This window comes from Spodoptera frugiperda, chromosome 1, assembly GCF_023101765.2.
Source record: "Spodoptera frugiperda isolate SF20-4 chromosome 1, AGI-APGP_CSIRO_Sfru_2.0, whole genome shotgun sequence".
NCBI classification, from domain to species: Eukaryota; Metazoa; Arthropoda; class Insecta; order Lepidoptera; family Noctuidae; genus Spodoptera; species Spodoptera frugiperda.
Window position 1 is genome coordinate 9,436,199 of NC_064212.1, and position 23,855 is coordinate 9,460,053.

Here is a 23,855-nt window from a genome sequence, read left to right on the forward strand (position 1 = left end):
TTTAGTATATATTATATTATTCAAATAAGAATTATTAGGCTAGTCATGGAAAATAAATCTTTAGCGTAATAAGTTTGTTAAACACAGAATATTTTTAATTCTAGTAAGTAACTACCTAAATCACAACATGTATTAATTGTTTGTAGATAAGAAAATTCGATGATATTGTCTAACTAAAGTAAATCTTATTGATAGTACACTAGTCATTATTATGTACAACAAACCGAGTTTAAAAGTAAGAAAATTACAATAAGATATACGAAGACAGCTACTAATACTTAAAACCTATCACAAACACAAAAGCTAGGTAAACACTTCTATAATAAATCATCTTCTCGCACGAATCTCTTCAGTGGTGTGAACAAAACCTTCCTCTTGCAACACACTCGTAAAACTTAGTCTTTTAAATTGCACGTAAAATGTACGAATAAGGAAATCCTTTCATGATTTAGTGTTTCATACGACTGTTATCTTACTACGAGCTACTCCCGCGCTGTTTCACATGCTACTCGACTCCTATTGAACGTATATGATATTTTATAGCCTTTCTCGACAAATTGTCTAAACACAAACATAATATGTATTCCAGCCAGTAGTTCCGGATATTAGCGATTTCAAACGACAAACAAATTAATTAAAAATAACGTTTTATTCACTTAAAAATACTAAGAAAAACTAGTTTCGAGTCACAAAGGGACTCTTCACCATAAGTATCGTGCGCAGACGCGGCGTCGTCGTCGCGTAGCCTATTGGTTAGTCCTTGCGTTGACACTGGCGCTGGCGTTGCTTTTGTCTGTTTATTTACGTGAGTAAACCGTTGTTTTTAGTTCATTTAGTATGTCACACTACCTATAGATATTATAAAAATATAATATAACAAACAAATTATTCAGATTTATAATTTAAGTACCTATAGATATGTAGATTTATGTCCCATACAATAGCTATATTCATAGTTTTATTTGGCATGTGTCACGCTACAGATGTCGTGTGTAGGAATAACATAAAGTTTATCGCTTGTCAGGTAAATACACAAACAACGGACAATCTGGGGCACGGCAGTGCCGCCAAGTCGAGCAAAAAAAGCGGCACGGCCGTACCATCCTTTTCTCGAAGCAATTCGGGCCTTTTTCGACCCCCTATAATTCAGTTGTGGATAAAGCAAGAAACCTGAATCTTCAGTAACTAATCCGGCATTGTATAAACACGGAATATTTAAAATTTCAGTCAATTTGAACCAGTAGTTTAAGAATGACAACTTGTTAAAGTTTCTAAATTTTGTCACTCACTGACTCACCGATCATCAAAAGTCCAAGGCACTTCTAGCAGACTTAGAAGCTTCATATTTGGAATACATATAGAGTTTAGTGTCTTAATCATGGGAAAACTTAAATATTTTGTAATTTCGGTCCAGTTTTCAAATACACCAACTGCATCAATAACTTTGTAATCCCATATAAATATATGGGATTACAAAGTTATTTATGCTGCATCAATAACTTTGTAATCCCATATAAATATATGGGATTACATCTGCATCAATAACTTTGTAATCCCATATAAATATATGGGATTACAAAGTTATTTATGCAGTTGGTGGTTGGTGGTGGTTATAAATTTAATAGGTGTAGATAGGTACCTACCATATGAGGCAAGGGAGGGGGTATAGGGTGGGTAAGGGTGTGTTTAGCCCATGAAACTGAACAACATTATTACTTGTAAAATGGTCGACGTAATGAAAAACACATGATTGGACATGTCTTGAAGTACGAAAATCTAATAAAACAATATATTATAATTTAAATCTGTTATATATAAATTGTTAGCGCGACTAGCCTCCTTACAGACAGACTGGCCTCTATTTTACTCTATGACTGACAAGCAAAATATACGCCAAAATGACAGAACAATGAAATGTGAATGCCTTCGAGCGAGCGGCAGCCGCACGCATACGTGCGAGCGCCCTCATGCTGTTCGGATGTGCCTCGAAACCTAACCTATAAGTTTGCGATTTTCATTTATAATTTCGATTGATAAATGAAAATCGCAAACTTATAGGTTAGGTTTCGAGGCATTTACGACTTTATTAATTACATTTACGACTAAAAGGCTTACATATAAAAATAAGAAAATATCATAAGACCTTTAACAAAATTCGTTAGAAGTAGATGGTATCAAAAAGAAAGGCTCTAAAAAAGAAGTGAGATCCCATCAAAAACATCCTGTAAAAAACCCAAGTCTCGCAGCTCAGTCTTTCTACCGTCAAAAGTTGTGAGATCCATGTAATACCAAGTCGGTTAATCTATTTAGTGTCTACTTGAAGGACCTTCTGTCTTAAGTTATTACATAAGTTATTATCATGCCAATATTAAAAATATTTAACGTTTTAAACAAATAGATCGACTTGGACATCGCATGAAAACAAAATGAATATTACAATATTATATTAGATTCTTTAGTCTCTCGCGCCTCACGCGATTGAAACTCTCGTTCCTGTTGGTCGCTGGCCCGTCGTGCTGTGTAGTGTGATACATACTAATAATCAAATCAAGCGATGTCCAAGTCGATCTATTTGTTTAAAACGTTAAATATTTTTAATATTGGCATGATAATAACTTATGTAATAACTTAAGACAGAAGGTCCTTCAAGTAGACACTAAATAGATTAACCGACTTGGTATTACATGGATCTCACAACTTTTGACGGTAGAAAGACTGAGCTGCGAGACTTGGGTTTTTTACAGGATGTTTTTGATGGGATAAGTGATTGACGTGTGCGCAATCGACCGCCGCCGCCCTCTAAACCAACATGGGGATGGGGATTAAGTTAGTATTGGGGAACTTATTCTTAACCAGTATTACGTTTGTTGGTTATAAACTTAAACTGAATCAATATTAAGATTGAGAGTAATGATCTGTTACCTTGTAAGCGACGTTCCTTTTAGCTGAAAATTTTTACTCAGTCGTTAAATCTAATAATTATAACTAATTAATCAGTTTCTTATTTATTCATAATCACATCTGTCTTGTATTATGGCGGCCTATTCAATAGATCACCAGAAATCGTCACTCAATTGTTTACACATAACATTTTTAAAGAAAACGAATAAACAAATGTGCCTCTCACTTGACATTGTTATGTTACACTGTCGTATCTTTCGATGATACTCACTCCCCTCACGCGAGCTGTATGCGAATCACGCGCGAATTTTCCATATAAAGTCAACATTTTTCATCAGAAGACGTTCAGTCAACGCCTTGTCTCCCCTCCCCACGCCTCGCATCAACGCTTTCCAATTTCATTTAACAAGAAAATTTCAAACTAATTGCATCACATATTTTCCTCCGACGTGAATTATGTTAATCATATTTTATAGGTAACGTTGTAAAATGCCGCAATTCGACTTCAGGAAAATTTTAAATATTTTTTCCCGTATTATGATGATCCAAATGTAGTTCCTAAACAAAGGATTTCACCAAATCGTAATCTAATATCGGAATGAATCGAGAGAATGTACCATTTCTGTAGACAGCCATAATCTCCGCTCTAGGAGAATATCCCATCGGAAATCTTTTGATACCTTAGTATTAGGCGTAAATCTCCAGAGGCTTCGTTACCTCGAAATATGCAAAGAGGAACAGAGACTAACGTAAACAATGTCAATATTTTATTATCATACAGCCGTTGCTAACTTAACAGGAAATTGACACAGCAAGGATCGTGATAAAACAAAATCGGCATCAACAATCTCGTACCGTTTTTCTTTTGTACGTGAAATATATTTCCAGTTAGCAACATGTTTTTCCACGGGCTTCATTCAGGCTTTATTGAATACCGTGAGTTACCACACGCCGCCAATAGAACGTATGAATATCCTAGCAGAGTTATGACCTAGTTCTACAAAAGTTGCTGCGTAAACTTCCTTTCCATACTTTTTATACGCTTCACAGTTTTTATGTGAGTTTCAATACGAATACGAGTGCCAATGGGTACACGTAAAATGAAAATGATACTTTTCAAACGAAACAAGGAGGTAAAATACTAAATGAAACGCAAAACGTTATTTTAAATAATCAAAACATCAACAACGCTACATAACAAAAACATTTTGGCAGTCTAAGAAACAAAACAGTATACAGTAATATAATTTAATGGGATTATATTAAGCAATCTAACTTTCAAAAGTCGCTTAATTACACTGTTCGAAGTCAATTGACGTCTGACCTAAATCTGCATCTGAATGAGAACCCGGCTCAAGTGTTCGGACAAGTTTAGCACAATCGTAGCTCAATCTTAATAATTCCAATCTCGCAGTTTGAATGTAAAGAGGTGCACTGTAAGGATTAGAGCGCTGAGTTCCGTGATCTGACAAAGTTTCCGCATTTGGCATCGGGACTCGACGATACTAGACCCCATTGGAAGCTGATCGAATCTTCAACATTGCAGAAGCAATCAGCTTGTATTCTGCACTTCATTCCTAGATATTGAAGCGATAATAACAATACAAATATTAAAAACATAACTAAAGCTAAGATGCTGAAATATTTTCATGAATTTGGTTAATGATCGAGAACAAACGATATGATCATAATAAGTACTACTCCAACTTCAGGACATTTAAATACAAAATACTAAAAAAGACACATGATTTGTATGAATTTCGATACTGCACCCAATTCCATCTAATTCCAAAACAAACGCCAGAAACACGACAAATGATTACGGTCCCATTTAGATACAAAACTTGAAAAATGTATTTTTATAACGTCTTTCCTGACATAGATAGAAAAGTTCCGTCGGTCGAGATGACACAATCTTGAATAGGCAATAATGCATTCCGATCCCTGATCTATCTCATCCGAGTCATAAAACTTTCAAAGTGGAGGACGATGCGACTTCACCCAAGTTTTTCTAAGAATAGAATGGACGCTCTAGTTTCATCATAGATGTTACTGGTCAGTTTCCACTCTACTCAAGCGAAGAGAAACATCGGAGAGAAATAATTGGCTGTATCGCGCCCTACATATTAATACGCCTTATGTATAAACAACAATGAAATAACAATAATACTTATACTTTTACGATCATCTTAAATGCTAAGCGATATGAAATAAGTGGTATTAGGAAAAGCTGTTGATTTTGTTTTCCACTTTAAGACTACGTGATTTTTCCCCATCATACTCATAGTAAATGAAGTTATTTTCGTCGTGGAAAAGATAACATTTTATAGTGGAAGAAAATTTTCGATTCGCCTTGCGGTATATACATTGCTATCATGTACAGCATTTTTTTATAAATATTCAACTCAAACACCAGCGGCTCGCGCTCCTAATTTACTTTCACATAATTTCATTTAAACAATAGGGAATATGCAGACATTTTTTTTATTTTTTTTATTAAATTTTTACTTCATTTTGATGTAGAAAAAAATAAACCATAGCTTTAAGAGTAGTAATTACTTTTTTATAAAATTTTAAAAATAGTGGTTTAATTTGACGAGTTCAAACGCTCCTATTTCTCGCGCGCTTGATGCGTGACGTCATAGGGCACACCTGTCATTGTATTGTTTACATTGAGAGTTTGATAGATAACAACACGCGTAATAATCATGGAAGAAGAAAAAAGCCATTTTATAGATATTGCATGGTACCAATGTGTCCTAACAATATAAAAAGTACACCAGATAAAGTGTTTTTTGCTGTTCCAAGAGATCCAAACATACGTAAACAATGGTGTGAGGTTATGCGAAGAGAATATAATGTATCTTCAATATCGCGTTTACATTGTTGTGAAGATCATTTTAATGTAAGTATTATATTTAGACAAATAACATCTTGTAGTGTTCTAGAAATTTCTAGGTTACAGAACTTTATTTAAGTTCGTAACCTTATTTACGAATGTCATAACATGTTAGAAGATTCTTCATCTGAGCTATTTCTACTTATCCTAAGATGCTTCACCAAGTGTTGTGTTTATTTCAGATCAAAGAAGATACAGTAAATTATATTAAATACAAGCTCATGAAGGAACAAGGCGAAAAAGTTAAATTATTCTTAAATAAAGGAGTTATGCCTCATAAATTTCAATGCCAAAAACGAAATGCTCCAGGACCACAGGAGAGAATGTATGATTCTAAGAAGAAAAGATTATCACTTATAAATGAATCTTTCTCCGAACCTGAAGTCAACAGTGAAAATGTTTTAGAACGTGAAACTTCACAAACAAGTTATTGTGATGCCGGACCAAGTACTTCCTATATTCAAGGCTGTGAAAATGATCCAGTGAGGCCTAGTACCTCTGTTATGGATTTGTCTGTAATAGAGCCCAGTACATCCCATGTTGAAGTCTCTACTAATACAGAAAACTTCCTTAGTGACAAGTGTGTGCAAATAAATATGAGACCAAACTTCAGAAGTAAAAGTATTCAAGTTAATTTAACAACAAAGAAGACTAATGTAGCTTTATCTCCTGTTCCCCTTCCATCACAAAATATTGGAACTTCACCAATAAAACCTGCAACAGCTGCGGTAAAAAGAAATTTATTTCCTACTAAGTCGGATACAACATCTATTTCTTCCATTTCTTCACAGATATCTCATGATTATGAACCCTGTAGCTCATCTGACTTAAGTTATTGTGTGCAAGATGAATCAGCAGATTCAGATGATGAAAAACATTTTAAAAATGTAATGCGCAGTAGTATGTTAAGTGCCATAGATAGAGAACCCAAAATGTTACTAGGATTACATAAACAGTCATATCATTTAATAAAACTATTAAGTGAAAACATTCCACTTCCAACTGTAGACATATTAATAACACTTAAGAAATTGAAGTTAAATGAATCTTTTGGCATACTTGCTTTACATTTTGGCTACTCACAGAGCACTATCAGTAGAATATTCAATAAAAGTTTACCTTTAATCGCATCAAAAATGAAAGACTTGATTGTGTGGCCAACACCAACTGAGGTATATAAAAATTTACCTATATCATTTAGAGCTAGGTATTCAAATGTTATTTCTATTATTGATTGCTTTGAAATCCAGATTGAAAAACCTTCCGATCCAGTCCACCAATCACTTACTTGGTCACAGTACAAAAAATGTAATACATTGAAGTATTTAATTTCATGTACACCAGATGGGTTGATTAATTTTATATCCGATGGATATGGTGGAAGAGCTACAGATGTCATGATAGTGCAAGACTGTGGTTACTTAGACTGTTTACCTCCAAAAAAAGCAGTTATGGCGGACAGAGGGTTTAAAGACTTATCACATTTACTGGGAGCCAGAGACTGTACTCTCGTCCGGCCACCTTCTGTTTCACAGTCCAACCCAAGCACCAAAGATGAAGTAAAGCAGTCAAAACGAATAGCAGCTTTGAGAATTCATGTTGAACGTGTAATAAATAGATTAAGAGAGTTTCATATGTTACTGCCTCATGCTTGTGTAGACTATAATTTAATACCTGTCATTGATGATGCAATAACATTGGCATGTGGTTTGGTAAATATTCAGGATGTTTTAATAAAAAAATGAATTAAGAATGCATTTGTTTTATTTCAGATAAAGTAAAAGTACAAGTTTTTACAATTTACCTATTTTTGGGAAAATGGCTTGATGCCAAAACAGTGTGCATTTTTCTATTATTGTTTCACACAGTTGTTTTTTATATTCCACCTCTATAATATTTACTTTCTTAGAGGTTTCAAAATTATTGTCAGCAACACAAAAAAGACCCTTACTTTTATTTCCAAAATGCATCTGAAGTTGTAGTTGTGCCATATATTTTGGAGCCACTTCACTATTGCTGTCAATATAACGGCTCAACGCTTTTTCTGATGCTGGGCATTTAATTTCTATGCTGTACACAGTACTTTCCCCATCTGGAGAAGCCCCCATTATAGGATGAGCCGCATTTAATTTTAAGCCACACTTATTTATTTTTATTTGTTTAATTTTCTCTACTTCTTTTAATACCTGACTTTCTAAAAATCGCCCCCTTTTCATAGCTTCTGTGTCCTTTAGTTTGGTTGCTCCCAATATGTTCTCCGTTAAGGAACCATCCAGAACTTTACAATGTGCAGCCTCATATGCCTTAGAAGCTGTGATTCTTCCATATCTTAGCTCATGCCATAATGGACAGTCATTTTGGTCTTTAGTTATCAATTCAGCTTGTTCGCATGCTTCTGTACTCATTACCAGTTTGCAATATTCAACAAACTCAACAGGGTTTGTAGCCTTGCTTGCAAGAATTAAATGATGGATCGACAGTCTCTCTGCATTGTTTGGAGATTGATAAAATTTCATCAGATGATTATTTGTATCACCAACACTCACACAATTATTTTTTACCACTGTTAAAAAATTGCCAGTGCTTGAGGAATTTGATGCGGGATTCAGTTTAGGTGCTTTGCAAATGTCTTTTGCTTTAATAAACTTCAAGCTAGTACCAACTGAAGAAAGTTTGGATTTTTTCCAATAACACTCAATGCTTGTACTTGGAGGATCTTCACTACGTCGGTGAAGCCATGCTAAAAATGCAATAGCATGTTTACATCCTCCTAAAACAAAAGAATAAAATTATGTTTCTTACACAATATATCATTCTGGTAGTAATGGTTAACCTAATGGTGCTATAAGTTCTTGACTTCATAATAATTTGACAATCTTTATGGTTACACATGACTTATGACTGTCAAGAGTTTTACTTAAATAACAAGTATATCATCAGCCACAAACACAAAGTAAGTAAAAGAGATCGTACCTAAGTGTGCTGCGCAATCCAGACATTCCACAGAAATTACAGTTTCTTCAGCTTCATCACATACAGCTTGTACTGCATATGACTTCTGACGAACATTGTGCTCTGGTGTGATGCGAGCTTTCACTACACATAAGTTCCCTTCTCGTTTAATTTGTACATATCCTACAGCTGAATCGCCGTATGATTCTCGTTGAGACCTGTAATAAACAATAATCTAGGTTTACTTACTTACCTACTCTCATAAAAACATGCGATTGATTGTATAATCTAATTCATACGTGTTTTAATAAAGTATAATGAATGTAAACAACATTTGAGGTTATATTTAGGGAAATAATTAAATAAGTGCACGTATGCATAAAAACAGGTTTACTAGTTTAAAAATACCATGTTTGACAATAATTACCTTGCAGCTTTTACTCCTTTAACCTCAGCAGATGTAAAATCTGGGTTTGACGCAAAATATGTGGTCATCATAAATGCATCTATTTTTGGAAGATTATCCGACTGTGCTTTCACAAAACCGTTGTCCGTCATTGCTATTGATGACGCTTAATATTTCTATTTTAGAAAACTAAGCTAGTATAGCAATACAACCAATTTTTCTCTCAAAGTTCTCAAACACAAGCTGTACCTCTACCATGAGTTGACACTTTGACAGACAGTTGAGTTGGTACACGTGACTGACTGACAGGACGATAATGTGCCCTATGACGTCACGAGGCGTTTTACAAATTTGAATTACGCGCGTAAATTTTTCACTTTTTGATTTATGTTTTAAATAATTAAATGCATATTAAATTAGGAAATAACGAATTGAGTGTAATACTACGACCTTAAAAGCTTAGGGAAAAAAAAATCAGGCCATTTTATTTTTTATGCATATTCCCTATTGTGAGACTTTCTATGGGTTTTAAATTCAATGAAAGAAATCCTGCGCTCATTCAAGCTTCGACCGTCTCGTTAACCTTATTACCGAGTGTGAGTCCTGCATGCAGCATTGCACCACGCCTGCAGCGGAATATGGTCCTTTTTGCGCACATTTTTTTAGACCAGTGAGAGTGACCTACAAAAAAATGAGTTGCAGTCCGCTCTGAAAGAAATGAAGCCTTAATTTAGACGAAAATAAAAACAGAAAATTTTAAGGACCTAGCTTTTTAAAGCGAATGTGAAAAATGTGGAAGATATTTTTTGAGACCACTTGTATCTTTCAAATCAAGACTTCGTAATTAATGTCTATGTTTAGAATCATTATACTTATTTTGCTTTGATCGACATTCTCCAACTTAAGTGCTTAAAATTTCATTTCTCAAATTAATCATAATTATACACAATCGTATCAAAGAGCTATCAACCCTATCGCTTCAACTTCATCAATCAATCCATTGGAATCGGAATCTGTCGATAGACCGGGACTAGTAGTAACTGTAGCTAATTATTCTGAACAAGCAATTATATTCAAGGTTGAATGCGACGGTTCCAATGGATGCTACACAATCATATTTTGTATCTACTATTGTTCCTTTGGGATTACTTTATAAATTGGCTTCGTATGTTACTGGGCGTGATGCTGCTTTTAACTATTCAGTAACATCTACTTACATTCAGTGTTGTGGGTATTATTTACTTGTAGTATCTAATTTAAAAATACATTTCAGAATTTTCTACCTTTACTGTTATTCTAGTAACTTTTCTGTGTGATTACTCTTTGTATGCTTATTCAGATATGTTCAAATTTTATTTTAAGAAATAGTTTTGTATTTAGTGCATAATGTTCACTCCCACGCTCATTTCTTTATCGTGGTATTTTCATTCTTATTATTTTAACATTGACTTAGCTACTATCTCTTTGGCTTCTCACGAAGTCACATTCATATTTATGCGTATAACAATAAAATCTTCTGAATCGTCATCGATTTTATGTTTCCTTAGTACAGCACATTCAATCTGTACTTTATAGGCACAATGTATTTAATGCCGTATAAAATAAGTCAATGAGTGAGGGTCCTCGATAATATTCCTCCCCTCTCGCCCTTTGTGTAGGTAGGTAATGAAAATGAAGATTTATAGGGGGAGGTGAAAATTTGACACCTGCTTTCGATGTAGCGAAAACCGTCGATGAAAAATTATGTGAATATTGTAATTGTTTGAAACACAGTTAGAAAACTTGGGAAATTATTCAGCTTCCATAATTGAAGGGAAAATAAAAGAGAAAACAAAATCCATCATCATCTATTTAACCTTACAGAATTAAGGAAATCATTATGAAAAGTAAAAACAAAGGAAACTTTTAATTTATTCTTTACACCTTACGTTCTTTACGATTTTGTTTGCAAATCCCAATTAAAAGTTTAATTCCCTTTGTTCCGGTGATGGAAATACGACTTTACATCAAGATAATAAAAACACGGGAGTTTGCTGTGACGATACGCAAGTTAGGGGTGTAAACTGAAAAACCATCGTTAATGAGCTAAAACGTATATAAAGAATGAAAACCCTAACTAGTAATGCTGGTTCTCGCATGTTCCACCTGATAAATCCACTTGCGAAAAATAAAAAAGCGGCTACTCGATGTGCCGCCTCACAGATACTCCTAAAAGAAAATTGCTGTAAAAGCAAACTAGCGAGAGTCTAGAGATGCTTATTTATACAATATTTGTCGATCTATCACCCGTGACGAGTTTGCGTGTAAGACTGTAGGCACATAATTCGGGACTCCGTTATACATCCACACGTAATATAGGGCTACATACACACGACTGTTCGTTAGAGCACCGTGATCGATCACGACTACAGAGAGCTAAATTCCATCAACTGCCTCCGACACCGCTTGTGTAACTTTCAATTCCACTGAAAAAAAAAATGCTTCAGCTCTGTTTGACTAGAATTATTTCAATTTTTGAGCAAATAGTAGAAAAGAACGTGTATTTGGAACGTTCATGCGCTGAGGGATATTTTAAGTGAGGTATGTCCTTGGTGATAATTTACTGGCGATCCCCTGGGATCATCCGGATAAACGGTGCCAATAAATCTCTAAGCGCTTTTATTGTTTATTCCATAGCAAAATAATATTTTATTCGACGCTAAATACCCTTCATAAATATATCGGCAACATTTGCGCTGCCATTTACGACATCTGCTTTGGTATTATCGAATATTGATCACATTTCGTTCGCGACAAATTCAGCCGGTTGACTTGATTCCGTAATAACGTGTAACCACGATTATGTGGTTGGAGTTCCCGATCGAATTATTGTTATCTGATGAAGTTTAACTTGGTTATTTGGTTATGGCAAGGTAATTTGAGTAGATTAATAAAACGCGAACATCAAACTGTGATCGGTCATCGTTAGGCGCCGATCGGTAATGTCCGGAACTTGGCGCCGATTAGATTGTCTTCCGGACTTTCCAACTAACAAGTAGTTGGTAGCAAACTGTCCGAACTGCCGTCGCGACTGAATGGATGCTCCGTGTATTAATATCCTGTTTTAACAGCAACACTCGACATAATACACTGCTACACTCGAGGATCTTTGTAACTGAACGAGTTTATTTCATTCATTGAAACAATTGTATGAATTAGGTAATATCCATCGATTTTAAACAAGAGAAGCACACGAACCTTTTATTAATAGTCATTATTCCGACTTTATTAGGTACTCAGATATAAATTGACACCATGTTTTTTACAACTTTTACTTGCTTTCAACAACATAGTAACGTAACGTAACGTAGGTTTTATAGAACACAAAAAAACAATACAGGTATTTCTAAGGCAAATATAATATTTTATTAACATTCATTAACGCCAACTTAATGAATTTATTGCTCATCTTGTTTTACGAGTCAAATTAAAATGATGCCGGTACAACTAATATAACAGAACGGTTTAATGGCGTCATATTTTATGTGAGCTTCGCTTTTATTTCGTGAACCCTTGCATTCGTTCCTGAGATAACAAGTCGGGCCGCCGACGTGCGCCATCGAGGCGCGCAAATATCCATCTCCGATGTAATTGGAAAGCTCGCTACAATAAAAGGCTGGGGGTGACGCGGCCCGATTTCGAGGCATACAAATGTGCCTACATCCACCTCCACCTAATAATGTCAAGAACCTACGTTTCTTTTAACAATTGCACTTAAATGTAAACCAGCCAACGTTTGATTCACGCTCAAGATTGCGTTAAGAAGTCCCCTTTACTTAATCACTTTGTACTTCCTTGTTTAATGAGAACGTCAACTTCATTATTTGCTTAACTCCTTTATGTAAATACTGCCGTGGATTATTGTATTTAACTCTGTACCTACTTCTGCAATGAAAACTAAATTAACTTTATTAATATTACGTTACCTTTGAATACAGTAAGTAAATGAAAACAGCAGTTAGGTTTATTTAGATGAACGTTAACGTCTGCAATGTTTTTAAACAAAAAAATATCAGAATAATATCAGACACTCCCAGGTAGCTATTTAACTTGCAAAAAGGAAAATAATATTTATTGTAGGTAAGTAATCCCTTGAATTATTGTATACCGAGTAAAAGAGTGAAACTATGAAAATAAATTAATCCTACTGTCTACGAAACAAATTTCAATTTACTCGCTCACGAAAACAGAAACAGCACAATTTATAGTTTGCTGACAACGCTGTCAGCAAATCCTACGCAATATGATAAAATGTTTTAATAGAAACAGATGAAATATTATACGAAATCCACTCCCATCCCGCTGGATAATCGAAAGGTACGCAAAGCGGAAGAGAGGATCAGTCGCAGGTATAGTTGTACGGGGAAAAATGAACGCAACGTTTGATGAAAAACAGCTACGCACGTGCTTCGCGCCTCACTGACTCTACGAACGCGCGTACCTTCCGTAGCAAGCGAGCGCCGAACTACTGTTGCGACTTTGCGGCCGGTTGACTGTTGTACTTTTTAAATTAAAAACTTTTTCAAATGTTTCAATTGAAATGTTTAAAAGCCTCGCGAATTTACACGACCTGCGCTCTACACCGCACTGCGCATTTCCTACAGAACTATATTTTTAAAAATCAATCTTCAGTTGTTTTTTAAAATAACGATTTACATAGCTTACAATTTATATCCCAGTTATTACTCAGATTAGTACAATTTCCAGTAAATCAACCAAGGATTCAGCCGAAAACTGTACCGTAGTAGAGCTGATGAGTGCACAGACGGATTAACTCGTGTTAACTAGGTTGCAAGCATGTAACAAAGCAACTAAATTTTAGACAATACAGTGGGAGGAAGCCAGCTTATCTTGCACAGGCAGCCTGAACTGGGGCGACAAAGTCGAGCACAAGCCATTGACGTCACCACTCTGATTCGGTGAGCTCTCTTTGAATAATTTTCATGTAAATATTTATTATAACAATAATTTTGTATCTCGGGTCGTCATAATTCCGAGAGTCGTGTTTATTCTAGTAATATTCTTGGTTAGTCAATTAGTGAGTGGTTGTAACAAAGGCATTATCTAATCATTTTCGAGTCGTATTTATGAATTTAGTGGTACATTAGACAATCGGGCCGAATAAACTTGGATGTAATGTATGTATACTGTTGTTGTAATGTGAGGCTCATCCACATGCTACCCCTCAGGCATTTAACATAAGAATAGAAGTGCACAGTAATGCAATACGTCACTGAGATACGTTGCGAATGTTTCCGAATCCATACGATCACTATGCGTAAATATTGGATTCGCATTTGATCTGGAACAAATCAGTCGCTATCGGCCGTAAACGTCATCTTCACAATGATAAATGGTTGCTCTGACCTCCTTACAAATGTAGCCAATATTCCTTCTTACAAGTCGATACATTTACCTAATACGACAAAAAACGCATTACTGAAATTCACATTCGATATACTTATGTTCCCTTGGTTCATGCCTACTTGTGTACAAATAAGTTGTGTAAACAAGATGATTGAGATGTCCCCACGACGAGATATTGCTGACTATTCATCTGCATTCAATTTATTTTCGATTGTTTCTATTCAATCAGATACTTAGTTACACAACGACAAACATAACTAAGTAAACGATAAAGCACTTGACTAACAGAAAGTCGATACTAATATTTCTTGTTACGAGCATTCAGAATGGAAAACGAAAATAGTATTTTTCGCCGGAACATCGAGCGGCTTTTGGCTCGTCACTCGATTAGGGAAGTGTTCATTAAATTACGCGATTGCCAGCGTCCAGTCCCGTTTGTCGAACAGATTGCACTGACGATGGTAATTTCTACAAAATCAGCAAAAATCCCCTTCAAAACATTATTCCAATTTTCGCTGAACTTAATTGAAAATAAACGTTAAAAATAAGTGCCGATTGAACGCTAGTATTTGCTTTTTTACAACTAATAAACAAAATTAAGTGCGAACGGTTTCGTTTTTGTTAACGCCTGTAAACTTGTTAATGGCTATTCGAAGCAGGATGTCTTAACAATTAGTGATCGGATTTAGTTTTCAAACAGTACCTGAACAAACTGAGATCACACTTGAGATGTTGGCACATAGTTAATGTGGAGCCATTACTATGGTTCCCACATATTAATCGACGGTGTGAACTTAATGTTTGTAATTGAACTGTATTTACGATTATAGCTTCATTACGTAATCAAATTTTTTGTGTAATTTTATGTTTAAAATAATGTCTCAACCTGCAAACGCCTCATTGCTGGACTCTTCTTAACAGGAGAAGGAATGAGTATTGATTATCACCAAACTTTAGAGTCACAACGAAACAAGAAATTGTGGATTAAATCAGACTTATATTGCCATAGAATTCATTGCTCGATTACAATATATCGAAGAAAATCGTATTACCGCTGTTTATGATATTGACAGCGAGTCGAAACCTCATCTCGTATTAAACAGAATGAATATGTAGGTACTCTTTCAGAAACTAAAATGTAAACAGAATTACTTAAAATAATCTCCCGGTTTACTACAAAATTAGTTATTGTTGGGTATTGAGGTCAAAATTCTTCATTTAATTAAATATGCACCTTACTGAGAATACTAGAAAGTTATTTTTCGCATAACACAATATAAGTTGCAGTTGGATACAATGTAGATTACATTGTATTTGGTCTCATTTACGTAAAATTGTATTAAAATGAAATTATAATATAATTTAGGTACTTGGTCTACGATGTCTGGCTTTCAGTGGAATTGGCGTTCTTCCAAGCCTTAGACAATCCTAATTTATAGCTAATCCGATCCTTCTAATAACTCCTTCATTACAACTAGCTTAGTTTCATTACACTTTATTTATATAATAGAGTAAGTAAGGTATGATAAGCCAATACCAGAGCAACGGACAAAAGGATAAAATGAAATTTTAGATTTTCTACATCCCAAAAACCTCACACATATACAAGCACAATAGAAAACAACGATCTGGTACAAAAATATTAATTTGCTCTTTTTCTTGGTCCATTTATTTCATTTACAAAAAGGAGGTAAGGTTCATGAAATTTTGACGACAACGCAAAAATGGGCCATGAGAAAAACAGCGTCACCATTTTTCGTATAAACCTTGATTATCCTTCATGATGACACCGACAAGGTCCGCCGGTTGCCGAAGCTATTTGCGTTGGATCCATCTACGTCAACACATTATCCCAAAATTTGACCCTTTACTTAAAATACATGACGTTTACCCTGCGAGGCTTTCACACGTTCATCAATCTCATTCGAAGAGAAATATTTTATTTCATACGTAATCAAATTATTTGTCAGTTAAGCTGACTGGATTCGAAATGAAAAATACGGCTATACAATCGTTTTAAATGTTTTATTCTGTTCAACGTTTGTTTGAATTGAATAGCTGTTTGGTAAAGCATGGTAGGTCGTAAATAGGCGATGGGACAGACGCCAATATCCGCCAAACTCGAGCTATAATACATTTATCCAGCGAAAGTATCAACGCAAGATTGATGGGGCGGATACTCAGCAGCGACAAACAGAGTGCTCCAATTGATTACCTCCAGTTATATATACGAACAGAAAACAGAACAATAATAAACCTAGTGCTCGGAATTATTCATCGAGAAATTCGCTACGACTAATCAATCTTCGAATAGGTTTCGTTTTCCAATAGTTGATTTTTTTGGAGTTCTTTACTAACAAGATCGAATGAATTTTTTTCATAGCAAACACCATAAAAGCTTATTTTGAAATTTGAGCGTTGAATAAAAACCTACTTTGATATAACAAGGTACAAAGGTACGGAATGAGAATTTGTAAGTGTCAAAGTTACCTAAATTCAAATTAGTTTATTAACTAACATGGTTGCGGTATTGGAATAATTTGTTAAGAAATTCCATCACACACAGGTAGGTAAACTGTATTTACTAAAGCTAATACGATTTGGCGTTTATGTGGTCGTATTTATGTACAAAGAATGTACGGTTATTACACATCGTGCCTTCGTTCCAGTTCGTTTTATTTAGTGTTGGTAGAAAGCCGTGGAATTTTGAAATGAAAGGAATCAGCTTACGTGACGCGGGCGCAAAGGGGCAACCGTACCGCAACCGAGTGGTGGCAAAACGAGAAACAAATTTACAGGAAATCTCATGCCCCAATTAATATTTTGCTACGAAAGGGAACTGGCTGCTCTTTGTGTAAATCAAACTATTCCTGTATAAAGCCCGTTTGTGAGATAAACTCATTTGGCTATTTTTAGAACTAAAGAGTTAGTCTTTAGATCTTCTTATAGAAGGTCGATCGATGACAGAAATATTAATTAATAGAAATAAGAAATGCTTCTTTTTGTCTCGTGGATCAGGTGGCGATTAAACTACGATTACGAAGCACGAGGTCCTGGATTTTGTCTCCTTGTTTATACGATTTTTTAGTAGGACACTTCTGTCTGTAGGAAATCTCGATAAATTAGGGCCATGATATTAGTACACCAACTGCCGTAGTCAGCGATATTTAATGGTTATGTACTTAAACTATTTTTTAGTAATGATTTTGTTCCGAAAACAATTGCAGAGGACTGGGCTAATTAACCATTAAATGACTCTTAAACTATACCTAACCATAGGCCAGACATCAGCTTTAGATATTTATAAACCATCCTCAGTAATTTAATTAAAGCAAGTTCAAATCTTTTGCATCTCCTATGACAGTTTGTCGGCGTCCGCTGCATAAACTGTTCGTTAATTTGTTATTTTATCAAATAAAACACGGGGAACGAGGAAACTTTGTGATTTAACTTCCTGATAAATGATTCTTATTAACCTTCCCCGAGATCAGAACGGTGACATTTATCTTCACAAAACTTTCGCTCCCGTTTATAATTTAACGAGCCAAATATTTTGTAATCAACAATTAATTGACAATATACGCAACTCCTAATGTTAGGACTGTCTCTACATATTAACATAATACGTCTACTTAAGTATTTAGGTAATAGATAGTTTTATTAACTCTAACAAAATAAACTATTTAGAAAACCAGAAATTAGATAAATAAATATTCTGAACCAACTTTACAGATGCTTAGAATACTACTAAAGTAAAGTTACAATTAACAGAAAATAAAATTGAATCTTTCCAGGAGCATACTATGATATATTGAACGTTTTAATTCAATAAATACTTCCCATATTTTTATTTATAGGTAAATACAAAACTACAGTATTTGTATCTACACTACGTATACTATACTTACGTCTTTCACTACATCATATGTCAGTTAGTTAAATATGTCCGCAGAGACCTGTAAATATCTGTTACAAGTTTCACTAACTGGCTAAGACTGCTTGTTAGCCAATAACATCGCTGACTCTATTCATTTCTTGGCTGTAACTATCTGTATTGAAATATGTTTTAAGTTATTATTGTGATAGGCATTGCGTTAGAACGTTTTTTTTAATATTGGAAATATGATCAATTCATAGTAAAATGGCCGCGCGAAAAATACGATTTGCTCTTTCGAAAATTGGGTTTTACAAAAACACGACTACCATAATTAACTAGAAATAAAATTAATTAAACTCATTACTAATCGAACTTTGTCGGTAAGGTTTTTGTTTCGGAGATTTTATGGTTGTTTTGTAATTAATTTGCACCCAGTTGCATTTGTTTGAACAGTTGCGCTAAAATTACCAAAAAAAACGAAGACTTGGCGGCTTATTACTTTAAGATGACATCGCTAATGTAACACTTTTGCTGAAGTGGTAAACTACTCCTTGTGTTTTATTCCAATAAAAAATCACAACCTTCGATAGCGATTTCATGTTATGTGTTACAAGTTAGATCAAACCTATACTTCAATCCAATTCCATCCTCTCCAATTGCCTCCATAACACAGTTATTTTCGTTCTTCGAAACAAAACCAGTACCGTATTTCCAGTTTGAAATCCCTCAAAGTCAGTTATTGTGCAGTTACCTTAATCGTGAGTGCAAGCGTAGCAGAATAACCGGTAACGGGGCCGGCTGAGCGTCTCGGCTTATAATCGTGGAAGACAGGAGTGTCGGAGCACCCCGGGGCTGACAATTAGTGCACTGCGCGCGCCCTCAGACGGCCCTCCGACGACTTTCGCCGAGTTGAAACTAAACGCGACGGAATCACTCTCGACAGCTCGACTCTCACAAGACGTACGCCAGTTATAAATGTTGCAATTTTAATGTAAGGATGACAAAACTCTTTGGTCCTGTGTTACGTTGCACTACAAACTGCACAGGCTCATGTTTTGTGTATTGTTGCTAAACACTTGATGTGCCTTTGAAGTTGCTGTAGCTGTCTTGTCTTGCAAGCAAAAATATTTACTACACCATGCCTAAAATATTGATACCAACATAGATGACAATGCATCCAACTGAAACCTGTTAACTTACCTACAATGTTGTCATCTCATCATAATCGTAATATTTTTTAGAATATCTATGTATTTATTTATTTAATTAGCTACTGGACTAAGTATAAAGAACAATAAAGAACTCAAATTACAGTCCCAATCCCTTTTAGCTTCAATATAAACACAAAGAACGAAGTCGTTTGATCTGGAACAATGTCTATTGTTGGATACGAATGTTAATCAGCGTCTTAACCGCATGCCCATCATTTAGGAGACGACGGGAATAAAAATATTTGTTAATTAACATTTGGGATTGTGTCACAGGTGTTTATATTCTTTCGATTTCCAAATCGTCAGTATATATTAACAATATGCTAAGTATTAACTTACTTCATCAATAGCAATCAATTAAGTGACCCAATAAATAAACAAAATTAAATAAATAACTTTCAGAGAGAATAATAAATGAAATAACGTATAGAAATACAATTGGCAACATTTGTCCTAAAGTTCCCCGTCGGATCAATAATAAAATTGAGTGCCATGTCGCTTACAACCGAAAGGATGCACTTCCTTTATACCAAACTGCTATTTCTGTATTGAATGAATATTTCATTCTGGTGCAGCCTGGAGTCGGCTGAGGAAGAAATCCAAGTTAAATCGGGCAAATCGCAGACTACGTTCCACTTCCTAATTGGACAGAAGCGATGTTTAGCTTTGTTCAAACTAAAACCTATTTTTGTATCCTCGTAGTACGATTTTCTGACGCCATGTCAGCTGTTTTACCGTAACGTAAGCTCGGAATTTTCCACTTGAAATGAAGGAAGCTGAATGATATTCTGATGAATTTTACCTGAGAACTAAAATTATAAGTTTTATCAATTTTAGATTTATTGAAGTGAAGGCGAAAATCAAGGCTGTTCCTTGATTTTTTATCAAAATGGCTTTGATTGACTCCACAGTTTACACCTACAACATTAATAGAGTGTAAACGCTGCTATGCGCTACGAACTCCGCGCTACGACCTCCATGCTACGTTCTACGCGCTACGAACTTTGCGTTATAAACTACGACTGCAGTATTTCGTTGCAACTTATAAGGGATCTAAATTTGGTCTATATGGCAACATATTAGGACATGATTCTTTTTTGCGGGCACGTTACTTTACGTTACTTAATAAAAAAATCCATGATATATGTCCCTTGAGATTGGCGTAACCTTATTTCCATAAGGAACAGAGTGTAAAGTTTCAGCCCAACAGTTGTTCAGTTGGATTTCCTATCAATGTCTATATTGAATATAACTGAATTCACATATAATTATAAAGGTCTACCCGGAAAGCGCGTTTAGGAATTAAGGCATTGTGTGCTCAGTATATTTTTAGGACAAATAAACCAATCTGTCTTCTCCTTAATAAAAGATTTGATTTATGAGTATTACATAGGTTATAAGTTATCTACACGTATTTCTAGTTGGGTACCTACATTCCCAGAGTGTATCGGAGATGCCATTTCCCGCTCGATCGCTCTCAATCATACCCATATCAAAACCTTAGCACGATTGCGGAATAAAAATAATATTTCGCTGAATTTAACTACTTAATATTATGATTTGTTTGTTATGGTATGGTCTTAAAGTGGCAAAATAAAGATTTTTAAAGTAAACATGCTATCAGTTAATTACGTAAGCTAATTTAAAGGAAAGTTGACGATTCATTTACTGAACATCACATCATCGGTAATTTCCCTGTTACACTCTTACCTACTACGATTACTGACTTATAAAGTAACGTGACGTCGTACCGCGGTCATCTACTGAAAGATTAAGAATTTTGTTATCAATATGACTTTATTTTACTTTTTTATTTTAATGTCCGCCTAGTAGATTATTTTAAAACATTAGACACGTATTTTTTATTATCTTATGGAAACAAATACTTTTCGAAGATATATTGATTTGAATTATCGTACCTGGCTTCTTTCTAGGTGGTACATTTTAAGCATTGTTTCATTTTATCTAAGGATGGTTATTATGATAAAATAAAAAAAATACGTGTCTAATATTTTTCATTACCTACCTAACAATTTTCATACCCCGTCATCATCCCTATTATGGTCAACATTCGCCATACTTTACATTTTCACGAAGCATTTGCCTCTCAAGAAAAATCAATGTTTTACATTAACATTTTGGAAATTATTGGATAATAGTATAATATAAGAGACCACCAATTCATAAAAAAACAATTATTTAAATTGTTATTGGGCTGATATTAAATCACAGTAACGCATCGTAGGTATCTTCTCCGAAAAAAATAATCCATTTCGTGCGCAAAATTGCGGGAAATCAAATTTTGTGAAAAATCTCGTTACCTCGTCGTTTTGCTACATTATGTACATACGTAGAGATAGAGATTTATACGCATATGATGTGAGAATGAAAGAGTAATTTTCTACCCTGCTTCGCGTAACCGAATGTAATCTCATTACTATTTATGTAAATGTGATGGGTAATTTTACAAAACGTGAGTTTGTGTGATGGTTGTGTTCGCAATCAGAACCGAGACCTTACGTCAACATAATGTTGAGCCGCCTTATAAGTATATAGAATCGTTTGCTGTCTTTCTTACCTACTCGAGTTCATACAATAAAGTAGAAAGGTACATGTCCCTATATGTATTTTCAACAGACTTAAAATATAGAACCCTTTATCACAAAGTACAGCACGGTGCCAAAATTAATTCAAATCATCTCACCGAGGCGTATTCCGCGGAAGGCGGCGGTGGCGACATCGGGCTGCATTAGCGAACGTCACTCCCCTAGACTAGTAGGGGAGCAGACGTCAACAGTTATTGTACACTAAGTACCTTTGACGTTATACCTTACCTGTTTCACATCTAATGAAAGACGAAACTATCTATGATGTGCCTTTGATGAAGGACGAACACGGCATCGGCGCAGTCTCGTTGCAACTGCTTTCCCAATGGGTAGGTTTAGGCAAAAGATATGCACAATTGAGCTTTATTTTATTAGGTAGGTAAGTACTGATCCGGAGCTGCGGACTACCTAGCGGGTTTACCGGGGCTCCGGCTCGAAAAGCAGGAGAAGGAACGGGGTGGTTTTTAGTCAGTAAGAGTCTGACACTCCCTCTCGCCTCGCCCAGGGCGGGAGAAGTCATTGGATGATTTTAAAAAAGGTAGGTGAGTAGTAAAACAGGAGATTGGAGAGGCCTATGTCCAGCATAGCAATGGACGAGAACAGGCTGATGATGATGAAGTAAAAATATACATTTATTCATTAACGCTTAATAAGTAAAGACTACTGATAACTCAACCCCCTACAATGTGCCGTACCCACAATCAGTCAACCACGAAATAGACCATGATTGTTAACTCCCCGCTTATTAAATATCATAGCAGTGGTCGTAATCCTGAGATTAAAGCAACGGACATATCGTTTTGTTATTCATGGAAGATGGGATTAACAGGCGTCCTTACAGTAGACCGTTAAGAACATTAACCCCGCCCAAGTACTTACTCCTACCTATACACGTTAGCGACAGGTATACAGCATACACGTGCAATGTAATCCTTGCTGCAATTGAATTAATTAATGTGACCTTGTTTCCCTCAATCATATAAAATGTTGATAGCACCTACCTATGTTAGTTACCACATGTCTATCAAATAACCAATTTTTAGGTATCAATTAAATAATTATCTATTTATTAAGAAAAATAGTTTTTTCTGAAACCTATCTCAAGGTAGTAAATTAAAATTAAGATTATATCAATTAGAATTACTTCCGAACTGTTGTCCTACGCTGGGAATTTCAATCCATTTTAATTGCAAAATAAGATCAGTCACCAAATAAATAAACGACTAGTGTATCTACCAGATTTTTTTTTAAACTTCAGCGAAATTCACAGATTCTTACACAACGCTAGTGCCATCTGGTGATCACAATATTGCTAGGTTTGCATTGCCTTCTTCAATAATTTCCACTTCTCTTGTAATCACATCACTCCTCAAAAGGCCAAAAATCACTTCAGTGGAGATTACCTTCCTACACTTCAGCTATATAAAACCCTGTATCACCAATATTTATGTGTAATCCGTTAATCGGTTTTTAATATAGGAATGGTTATACCATACGATACCTACAGGAAGAACATGGACCTCAGTAGGTAGGTACCTGAGCTGCGAACTGCCCAGCAGGTTCAAGGTGCTCCGACTCGAAAAGCAGGAGTAGGAAC

The 23,855-nt window shown here is 35.2% G+C and overlaps 2 protein-coding genes across 2 annotated transcripts; one reads left to right on the plus strand and one right to left on the minus strand.

The window, feature by feature from the left end:
- Positions 1–5,454: 5,454 nt before the first annotated feature.
- Positions 5,455–7,557, plus strand: LOC126910648 (uncharacterized). The gene is made up of 2 exons (XM_050693320.1): positions 5,455–5,806; positions 5,983–7,557. Exons 1-2 carry the CDS (start codon positions 5,531–5,533, stop codon positions 7,543–7,545), a joined length of 1,839 nt encoding a protein of 612 aa, XP_050549277.1. The 5' UTR covers positions 5,455–5,530; the 3' UTR covers positions 7,546–7,557.
- On the minus strand, positions 7,547–9,666 carry LOC118266501 (uncharacterized). Its single transcript, XM_035579978.2, has 3 exons — positions 9,180–9,666; positions 8,774–8,970; positions 7,547–8,570 (listed from the first exon to the last, which is right to left on the minus strand). The coding sequence occupies exons 1-3, from the start codon at positions 9,308–9,310 to the stop codon at positions 7,594–7,596; spliced, it is 1,305 nt and encodes a 434-aa protein (XP_035435871.1). The 5' UTR covers positions 9,311–9,666; the 3' UTR covers positions 7,547–7,593.
- Positions 9,667–23,855: the final 14,189 nt, after the last annotated feature.